At 49.6% G+C, this 11207-nt stretch overlaps 1 protein-coding gene across 1 annotated transcript; it reads left to right on the forward strand.

Annotated features, from left to right (window-relative positions):
* The first annotated feature begins 422 nt into the window (after window positions 1–422).
* Window positions 423–11102, forward strand: LOC131206869 (nipped-B protein). The gene is made up of 16 exons (XM_058199451.1): window positions 423–489; window positions 576–959; window positions 1445–2094; window positions 2178–5474; window positions 5552–5746; window positions 5836–5928; window positions 5999–6292; window positions 6366–6541; window positions 6612–6802; window positions 6879–7157; window positions 7229–7464; window positions 7528–8002; window positions 8074–8236; window positions 8319–8496; window positions 8594–8860; window positions 8959–11102. The coding sequence occupies exons 1-16, from the start codon at window positions 423–425 to the stop codon at window positions 9166–9168; spliced, it is 7155 nt and encodes a 2384-aa protein (XP_058055434.1). The 3' UTR covers window positions 9169–11102.
* Window positions 11103–11207: the final 105 nt, after the last annotated feature.

The following is an 11207-nucleotide window of genomic DNA, read 5'->3' on the forward strand; positions in this document are numbered from 1 at the left end:
AAAAGAGAATTGGTATCAATTCCCCTTACTTTTCGCCGCTTGTGGTAGAATCGGTTGGTGAAAATAAGGAAACGAGCATATTTTTGCAAGGAATGTTTGATGCCAAGATGCTAGATTCGTCGCCATGGCGACCTACACTCTTTCAGAATGTGTGGAGGGGTAAATATCCCGCACCTTGCTGTCAGCTGGTATCTTTGATCCTTTCGGTTCAGGCATCGTTTTTAACGTGAATAACCCTCATGTTTTCACTTCTCTTTCTAGCAGCACAATGAGCTCAACTCGTGGAAGCAAAGAGATCAGCCGTAAGCAGTCAAGCTTGTAAAGCGATTGGGAGAAACAGACGGATTACCTAGCAGCATATTCTCAAACTCTGGTCCAAAAGATCCAAACGCGCGTGTTGGAGTCTAAACCTAGCAGTAGCAATGAGTGATCGCGATGTCCCTAGCGTTCCAATAACCACCCTCGCTGGTCTTACCAGCCTTTCGGATCGTAAGTATTTGTTCTGCTGAACTCTGCTGCCCAATGAAAGGGAGATGTTTTACCGACAAAAACCATCGCCGTGTCCCCCGTTACAGTGCTCAGTGAATTGCCCATCTCGGACTCACTGTCAGTGTCGGCTTCCCTGAACCGGTCGCTACTGTTCCATCCGCGGGTGGCAGAGGAAGCAAACAATCTCCTCGCGACCCGAGATGACGCGCTGACGGCCCAGCTTGTGACGGCCATCGAGCAGACAAACTCCGACAGCATTGAGCTGAAGGATCAGTATCCGCAACCGCAGTCGGCGAACCCTGGTGCACCGCTGGACGGTCCGCCGCTGTTGCAAGCGATACATTCTTGCCGTCCGAATGTATTCAAGAGTCCGTACAACCCGCAAATCCATCAAATGTTTAGCAGTGCTGTCACGCTGGGCGTCAGTAGTCAGCAGATGGTCGCCCAACAGCATCAGCAGCAGAAAATAAGTAAGTTTCGCGCGGAAGTGTCCCCTAGTGGGTCTGATGTTGAAATAATAACCCTTGTCTCGTTGCGTTGGAGTTCTCTTTACTATTAACCAAAGCTATTTAACTGCTGATTGCGTTTATCAGTGAAGCTAAAGCTGTTTGCTAAACCACCTAACTATGCTACGCTGGTCAATAATCGAAAGGCTGAATGTGGACTGACTGCTGTACAAACTGTGCTTCTGGTGCTTGCTGTAGACTAACATTTACATGATTTAATTTCATTGGCACTCCCAAAATACCCTTACTGGACTGGAGCAAATAATCGAACACGCATTGGTTTATTCCTATTTTGGCGAACGGTTTAGTCGTTCAAATGATTGCTACTGGTGTGCTACTAACCAAACTTTTGGCTCATGTGTATTTCTTAATGTTAAAAACGATTATTTATGTTCTATTTTTTTTACCTTTTCCGGTCATTCTATTTTATACTTTATTATCGTACCTAGCAGCAACATCACAGACACAGTTCTATAACCTTCCCAATGAATGTTACCCGAATACACTGCAACAGCAAACGTTCACACAGCAGCCACAAGCGCAGATCGTGTTTCAAAGTTACCCCACAACGAATCAGCATCTATTCCAACAGCAACAGCAGCAACAGTTGCTACCGCAGCAAACATCCCAACTGCTGCATCAGCAGATCATTTTCGCAGAGCCACAAACAGCCGTTAACAGCCGGCACCAACAGTCGCAGAATGTGGTCTCCTTCTCCACCGTTTCGCAGCAAATGCCTGCGATACTGTCCCAAGGGCACCAGCCAATCGGCATGCAGCAGCAAGTCATTAATGTTCAAAATGTTCCGTACTCCTCCAATTCTGCAGAGAATAATCAACTCCAACAGCAGCAACAACAGCAACAGCAGCAACAACAACAGCTCTTCCAACAGCAGCAACAACAGCCACAACACAATCAAAATGTGATCGTTTCACATTCGACCCCTGTCGTAGCGATTGCGAATCAAACTCTGGTGCCGGTAGATTTGCATCAACAGAGTGTGATCCAACAAGCAGCATATACTTCCCATTCAACTGGAGCGGCAGTACTGCCGGCAGGTCATGCGTTGCAACAGAACCATTTAACACCACAGCAACAGGTAACATAAGGAACTCTTCATTTCACGGCGACATTTGTTTTCGAAACTCCAATTTGATCCCCTTTTTGTTGGTACATTTGCAGAATACGAATGTGATAAACCCAGTTAATAATGTACACAGTGCCTCAAACCAGCAGCACCAATATCAACAGGCCCAGGCGCAACATCAGCAAGGGCTGTCCAATAGTCACACTTTGATTCAGCACGACCAGTTAATGCAATCTCAGCAACAGCACCATCAACAATCTCACCTAAACAATGGTAGCCCCGCGGTGGTTGGGCCCACGGGAATGACCCATCAACCAACACCGTACCAGCAGGGTCAGCATTACAATAACGGTAGCAGTCTAGGTAAACTATCGGAAACGGCACCACGCAACAATGAGTATCTCCAGCAACAGCAGAGCAAAAATTTGGATGCCCGAGGGCGACCGTCGCCGGCCCAAGGGAGTACGGCGCCTGAAACGGTATCATCCCAGCAAACGACCACTACGTTCAAGGGTCCGCAGCAGGCTCAAACACAGGGAGGTGCAGGTCATCGGTATCCGGCGGCGCCACTATTGACACCCAACAAACCTCGACCCCCGGGAGCAGGTGGAGGAGGAGTCGGTGGAGGTACTGGAGTCACAGCGATAGCAATAAGTCCCGCCATTTGCCCGATCAATGTCAGTGGGGCATTGATCAATTCGGCCTCCCACCAGCAACAGCAACAGCAGCACCAACCAGGTATCAATCGTGCTGTTTCGGCTGTAGTCCCTGCCGTTCAATCGACCAGCAGTGCTGGAAGTGGTCCATCGAAACCGGTCCCCGCGGCATCGACAGCCCCGATCGATCCGAAGGTTCTGCACCGGTTCGTGCCACTCGATGAGTTGCACAGTCTGAAGATGCGCAATCTGACGGTCTGCCTCGATCGACTGACCGACAAGCAGATCGGTTTGCTGCAGACTGACGTGAAGCAGTTCATCGCCGAAGAGCCCCAGCTGGCGGAACGCATGGGTCTAATGAAACGAACGTACGATCAGATCTTTAGCAAGATGAAAGAAGAGCATCGTAGCGTTTGGGCACTGAAGCGCAGAGCTCAGGAGCAGCGGGCCGAAGAAAATCCGGAAGACTATCTGAGCAAGCCGAAAGTGAGGCGCATCGAGCGGCCCACCGCACCGGTGGCAGTGAAGCGGATGTCGAAGGAGGAACTCATGGCGACCACCGCCTACCAGCGTTTCGTGTTACTGATGGGGAAGATATTCGAGCAATTGGACGAAACGGAACCACAGATGGTAGAGGAGGAGGGTGCCGACGGCGGGGAGCAGTACGAGTGCATACCGACCAGTTTACTGAACAGCATCAGTGCGGAGGCAATCAAGCTGAAGGCACGACACGGAATCGATGCGATTCCGGAGAGCAAACTAACCCTGCTCGTTCGGTACGCGATGCGCTCCGTGCACGCGGCACGCAATCTGAGTGGCTCCGAGCTGCAGGACGATCTGGTCGGCGACGAGTGCATCGAAAAGATACTGAATGCGGTCGAGGCTGCCCTGCTCATCTGCTGTCTGTACACCAGCAAGAGCACCAAGTTCCTGCAGGAGGACAACATTGACGCGATCATCAAGCTGGTGCAATTTCAGCTGCGCGAAACCCTGTTTGCGTCGTTCGATCCTGTTTATTCGGTCGAAACGAAGAAAAAGGGCGGCGATGGGCGAAAGAAAAAGCTGGTCAGCTACCAGCAGAAGGGCATTTCGGTGCTGTACGCCAAGATCGTGGAGCTGACCAAGCAGCTGGTGACCATGTTTGAAGCGTTTCACTTTGTCGATACGATTGTGATACACGCGTCGTCCCTTGGCGTCGAACCGTTCTTCGTCGACAACATCGAAACGCTGCAGTTCGTGTGTCTCGATCTAGTGACGACGATCTTCCAGAACGAAAAGTATGCCCACCATCGGCGCAACATTGTGTCGGACATACTTACTTCGTTCGATCGGTTGCCCCACTCGAAGCGCAACCTGCGGCCGTACAAGCTCGTCAACAACGGGGGCAACATTCAGATGATCACCGCGCTAGTGTTGCAGTTGATCCAGTCGTCGGTCATTCTGCCCGACACGTACGGCCCGGAAGCCGGCGGGGGGGCATCGGGAAAGCAACGCAACAACGCTTCGGCTGCCGATCCAAAGTTGGATGGTGCGTCGAGCGCCAAGAGTACCGATCTGTTCATCTTCGGCAAGTACAACACGGCAACGAGCATCGGGGGCAATTTTCTGACTACCTTTCTCGACAAGTGCAAGAGCCGCTCGAACGAAACCGACTTTCGGCCACTGTTTGAGAACTTCATCCACGATCTGCTGACGACCGTCAACAAACCTGAGTGGCCGGCCGCAGAGCTGCTCCTCAGCCTGCTCGGCACGATGCTGGTGCGGAAAATGTCGGACAAGACTGTAGAGCAGTCGATACGGGTGGTGTCGCTCGAGTACCTGGGCATTGTCGCGGCCCGGCTACGCAAGGATACGGTCGAGTCACGGTGCAAGGTGAAGACGATGGACACACTGATCCGGTATATTAAGATCGAGCAGGAAAAGGAGGGCGACGAGTCGGTGGCGGACAGTAAGTTCCAACTGGACGCGGAAGAAGAGCGGACAGAGTTTTTGCAAAAGATTCTGCTCGATTTCCTTGCGGTAAACGCGCACGAGGGCAACGTGGTGTGGAACCATGCGCGCCACTTCTACATCACGCAGTGGTGCCGGGACTTATTGCAGCGCAAAAAGAAGATTGCCGAGGGCGAGAAGGGTTACGCGTCGCGGAAGAAGGGCGGTGCGAAGAGGCGGAAAAAGTTCCCCACTAGCGAATCGGATGGATCCGATGACGGTGACTCGGCGGACGGCGGCGATGACCCGCTCCGGGACGGTGTCGATCAGGAGTTGAACAGTGAAATCTTTCGCATGCTGGATAACCGAAAGCAGTACTACCTGAAGCAGATTGCACCCTTCCAACGCGGTACCGGAGCTATGGGAGCCGGTGGCAAAGCGGGCGCCGCGGGAAATTATGAGATCAAAACCTACATCGATTACAGCAATGCCAATCTCATCGCGCAGTATCTTGCTAGCAAGCGACCGTTTTCGCAGAGCTACGACAAGTATCTGCAGAAGATCATTCTCGTCGTGCGGGAACCGGTCGTCGCGATACGGACGCGCGCGATGAAGTGTCTGGCCAGTATCGTGGAGGTCGACCAGATGGTGCTCGCCCGAAAGGACATGCAGATGGGCGTGCAGCAGAAGCTGCTCGACACGGCGATCTCGGTGCGCGAGGCGGCTGTCGATCTCGTCGGCAAGTACATCCTTTCCGATCCAGATCTGATCGATCAGTATTACGAAATGATATCGGCGCGGATATTGGTAGGTCTCTTCAGGTTTTGGATTGACTCCTACTTATTGGCAGACTGTTTAACATTGTACGTTTCGGCGTTTCACAGGATACAGGTGTATCGGTGCGGAAACGGGTTATTAAAATACTACGCGACATCTGCATCGAGTATCCGGCACAGGAAAAAATACCGGACATCTGCGTGAAGATGATACGGCGGGTGAACGATGAGGAGGGTATCCAGAAGCTGGTAATGGACGTCTTCATGACGATGTGGTTTACACCGTGCAATGATAATGATAAGGTAAGTGTTGGCCCCTTCTTAACTTTTGATTAGTTTCTAGTGCACTGTTTTACAAACGCATGTTTTCAATTTTTGCTTTCTACTCCCAGGCTGCAATGGATAGGAAAATTACTCAGATCATAGACGTTGTGTGTTCGTCGCACGAAACGGGAACACAAGGATTCGATGCTCTGCTAAAAACGGTACGATGGTCGCATTTCGTTGTTCATTCGGAGAACTTTTATCAATTGAACGTTTCGTTTTCTCGAGCAGATATTCGAACCAAAAGAGAACAAGGAGGACTCGAAGCAGAAGAAGGAGATCCCGCCAACGCTGATCAAAGCCTGTCAGCAGATCGTGGACGGGTTAGTCAACGCCACGATGCGCCTGGAAGGGGCAGAAAATAAGCGCCTAGTCGGTTGCATCACGGCGCTGCATCTGTTCGCCAAGATTCAGCCGCAGCTGCTGGTGAACCATGCCATTACGCTGGAACCGTACTTGAACACGCGATGCCAGAACGCGATTATGACAAAGTTCGTGAGTTCGATAGCGGAAATTTTGGAACAGGTAAGCGGTTTGCGATCCGTTGCTGACCGAAGGGAAGAGTTTTGACACACATTTCTTCCTTCCACCTTGGCAGGTCGTTCCACTGATGGATCATCCGAGCGAAGTGTTCCTGGCTGATCTCGAAAAGCATCTGATGGTACAGATCGTGTCCCAAAACCGGACGATCGTACAGAATTGTGTTTCCTGCTTGGCGACGGTAGTGAACAAGATCACAAAGAACTACAAACTGATTCGGGATTGCTTTTACAAGTAAGGCGAGCTTTATTGTTTTAATTTTCATGACATTTTTTCTCAACAAAACGTCTTTGTATTCGAAAAGGCTTTATTACGAAGGTTTGGTGAAAACTAAAGACAAGCTACGAACGGATCCATCGTTACCGATCGAGCAGTATTACAAGCCACTGTTCAGGCGCAGTATCTATACCGTCGGGCTTATTCTGCGATACTTTGATTTTCGACTACCGGAAGTCTATGGCGCACCGCAAAGTGGTGACGACTCCAATGTTCGACGTGAGTTTACTAAGACGTCAACATAAGTAAACAGAGGAATACGTTTGCATTTCATATTGCCCCCCATCGTTCACAGGGACCGCATTACCGCCAAACATCTGCGAGGATGTGTTTGCGACGCTGGCATTTTTTCTCTCGTGCGCGCATCACGAAGTGTGCCGGGAGGCACTCACCTCCATGGGGAACTTTTGCGTGAAGAACTACGAATATCTTACTAAAGTCGAGCTGCGCGACTACTACAACTATCTGCTTACGCAGAACACCGTGCTGACGGACATGAAGATTACGGTGCTGAAGAATATTCTCATGTATCTGACCGAGGAGGAGAACAAGATGGTGCGGAATGACAAAGAATGTAAGTGATCCAGATGCCCCGGTGCTCCCCGGGTTTGTTGAGCCACATTGACTTACATTTGCTCCGGACAGGGTCGAAACAATCGCAAACGGAGGATCTGAAAGAAATGGGCGACGTGTCGTCGGGCATGGCGAGTCGCGTGATACAGATCTACCTGAAGGAGATCCTGAAAAGCTTCCTGCATCGCGACAGCGGGGTGCGTTTGTGGGCGATGCGGGTCATCGAGATTGTCCTACGCCAGGGGTTGGTCCATCCAGTACAAATAGTTCCTTATCTAATATGCTTAAGTACAGATCCGGAGAAAGAGGTGAGTGACCGACACTAGATCATGTTCCAGGCGCCGCTCTAATCCGTTCGTTGTGTTTCGTAGGTGGCACACAGTGCCGATCGTCATTTGCAAGAGATCGAAAAGCAGTACCCGGGTTTTGTAAATATGAAGTCACAGAATGGCATGCAGTTGTCGTACGAGCTGCAGGAGCTCCTCCAGCGACTTGGCGATGGTGTCGCTCCCAGTCTCATCCGCGGGTATCGCGTGAAAGATCCACAGGAACCGCCGGCCGCCATGAACGGGTTCCTGTACACGTTGCTGCGTGGCACGAAACCGCAACGCCGGGCGCTGGTCCAATCGATCACAAAGCAATTTGACGATGAAAAGATCAGCCTGCGGCAGATGCTGTATCTTGCCGACAATTTGGCCTACTTTCCGTACGTCGTTCAGGACGAACCACTCTACATTATACATCACGTGGACGTTCTAATCTCCGTCACTGGCACGAATCTGCTGGCCGCCTTCCGGGAGGGTTTGAAACCGTTGCCTGGCGCCGAGCCGACTACCACTGAGCAGGGTAAGCAGTGAATGTGACTGCAAGGCCAAATCAGATCTTATGTTTCACACCGGCGCATGTATTCATTGCAGCACGCCCCCTGGAAGACGACGACGATGACGATCAAGAAGCAATACTAAATCGTCTTCCCGAAGACACTTCCGAGCTAAATAGTTGCATCCGCTCAGCCCAAGGTTGCATGCTACTGCTAATACTCAAGCAGCATCTAAAAGATGTCTACGGTATCACCGACAGGTAAGATGGATAGAGAATAAGGTTGCTTTGTATACGGATTTGATCCCAACTCACTGTGGTTCTCCTCCGCCAATGTAAACAGCAAAATTTCGCGCTACTCCCCGTCGGAGGGTGGCAAAATCTACGACAAAGCAATGCAACGAAGGTCTAACTCGTTGTTCGACCCGAAGGCAACGATTGCGGTGCTGAAGGAGAACCGCTCGTCGAACACTGCCAAGACTGAACAGGACCGGGTGGAGCTGGTGAAACGCTACCTGGACGTAAGTATCAAGCAAGCACGGATCCGTGTGAACCAACAACATCCGCTCAACCATCACTCGATTTTTTCTTTACTTGCAACACCAACAAAACACGCAGTTCAAACAACTGATGCTGAAGCTCGATCCCGACGATCCGGATCTGCTGGATGAGGACGAGAAAGCTAACTCGACGAGTGGGACTCCAGTTAAACAAAACCCTGCAGCCACTTCGTCGGCCGCGGGCGGTGCTTACCATCCAGCGGCGATGCAACAGGTGATCAATGCACAATATAATCACAACATGGTGGAAACTAACAATCTGCACGTCAACAACGTGATGGTTGTGAACAATGTCGCCGGTGTTACTAATGCAATGCAACGGAACGTAAGTATCGGCACAGAGCGATCGAATTAGATAGGGCAGGGGTTTTGAATGACACGGGTTTCGTTGCTCTGTGTCTCTCTCTCTCTCTGGTGTCGTAGGACGTTAGCAACCGATCATCAGCACAGGCGATCGGTAACACCGTTCCTCCCAAGACACCGAAAGCAGCGACGAAAAGTCAATCCACGGGCTCGGCACGAAAACAAGGAGCGACGGCCAACGTTACGCTACGGGGGGTGCGCAAGAAGAAACGAAAAATTTCTAGCTCCGAAGAGGAGGACAGTGATGGCAGTGAAGGTGATTACGATTAGAGCCACAACACCGCTACAGTGTCGCAATCGGCGACCAAGCCCCTCCAATTTGCGTTACCACAGCTTGGATGCGATGAATGTACCATACAAGTACCTCATGTATGAATTAACTTACACTTTCTCCACAGAAACGGTTTCGGCTCTGTTTTGTTCCGTTTTCAATGCTCAACAATGTTTCTTTTATTGCTTGTTTAGGTGGAATAACGGGAGAGAGAAGGTCCCGTAACTGTAAACTAGTGCATTAGAATCGAATACAAATTTTTTTCACTTTCCCACTTCCATTATTTAGCGTTCAATTAAATAAATTACATTCTGATAATTTAATGATGTCCCGTTAATGGTGCTGCAGCACAATGAAAGTTGCATTTTCATCATTTAATCAGCTTGTACTCTGTGAATTTCGTGTCTGTAACGTAGTAGGCGCGCAGGTGCAGTGCCGGCCGAGAGCATCGATTTTGGCACAGCATTCTTGAATACACAAAAAAAAACAAAGTCTCCTGCGATCAGTGGGGAGCGCAGCGATCGTTGTAAAACTTGAAAATGCTGTGAAAACCGTTCACACAAAAAAGGTAGACCCCATAGCGAACCTGGCGAACAGTGAAAAGGAAAAAGAAAAACAAAGAAAAAAAATCAATCACAAAGAAATGAAAAGAAAAAACAACTTAAACAAAAAAATGGAAAATGATGAGACAAAAGCGGACACAACACTCGTTTAGAAACAGACAAAAAATTATAGCAAGAGATGATTTTTTGAAAATTTATCGAAATATTTATGAACTGTTCGAGTGCCGGCGGGACGCGCGTGCCGGTAATAGAAGAACGCCACCCTTCCGCTGTGCGTGTTGTGGGTGAAAGTTGATGTAGAAAATGTGGAGAACAAATTTCAAACGAAAAACACGGCCGACCACCGCGTGGTGGACAAGAAAGACATTAATTTATATATCATATATATATATACACATAAACACAGCCGAAGCAGGAAGGATCATTCAAGCATTATAACTGCACATAAAGAAAACTTGAGGGAACTTAAGCATTGTGCTGTGCCAGGCGACCCCGGGCCTGGTAGGGCGGTAGCAGTGATATGCAAACGCAGTTGTGTTTTGTAACATATATTTAAAACCGATCGCCATCGCGCGTTGGTCTCCTCTCACTTAGTCTGTGCTTCCGACGACGCAATCCAGCAGACCCAGACATCCCACGTAGAGAACCCCCGCTAAACTTAAGTAAGCAGCGCAACGCCGTTGGTGCGCTCCGGGGATCTGAGTCCATGTATTGAACATAAAAGATTATTTAATTTATTAGTCTCATACCATCGAAGTAACTGTGTAAATGTAATAGCAATGGCCAGCGGTGTGCGGGCGAGGGGCGGCGAGAGCGGTTGGCGAGACATAAGACTTGTGGCGGCCGGATTATTTTACCGTCGCCAGCATTCACAATCGGTGACTATCCTGTAAATAGTAAAACAACGGAAAAAGGGAATTATTGGTTTTTGTCATTTTAAGCACGTATCTGTGCACATGTGCGTGTTCCGTGTGAATGTCACCGTGCCGATGTACGGGAACGCGCGTTTCCGTGTTTGAACTGAAAGGCAGCATAATGGGGCCGAAGACATAAGCGCTAAGATGTGTGTAATTTTTAAACAAATATTTAAAATGCACGAACCACGCACGAACCCCGGAACGTAGTGTAGGTTTGCAGTTCTAGTGTTGTAAGGAAGCGTCAACCAATTGCAAAAAGGCGGGTTTGAACGAGGGACGATGGCGGGTTCTGTGTTTGTGCGTGATGCGGAATTTAAGGTGCGATTTTGGATGTAAGACGCGTTGTATGTGTGCAAAGTTCGTGGCAGTAAGGTCGATTCAATATGTAAATATTTCACCGCCAGCATCCGTAACTGGAAGATGACCCGCCAGAAGGAAAAAGATGCTGGGCGAGGGATTGACGATTTAGAAGAGACGGACACACAATTGAGAAAGAAAATATATTTTCTCGTGAAAAAATTACATCGACTGCGTATGGTTTGTATGGTGTACAACATT

The sequence above is a fragment of the Anopheles bellator genome, chromosome 2, assembly GCF_943735745.2.
Source record: "Anopheles bellator chromosome 2, idAnoBellAS_SP24_06.2, whole genome shotgun sequence".
In the NCBI taxonomy this organism is placed as follows: Eukaryota; Metazoa; Arthropoda; class Insecta; order Diptera; family Culicidae; genus Anopheles; species Anopheles bellator.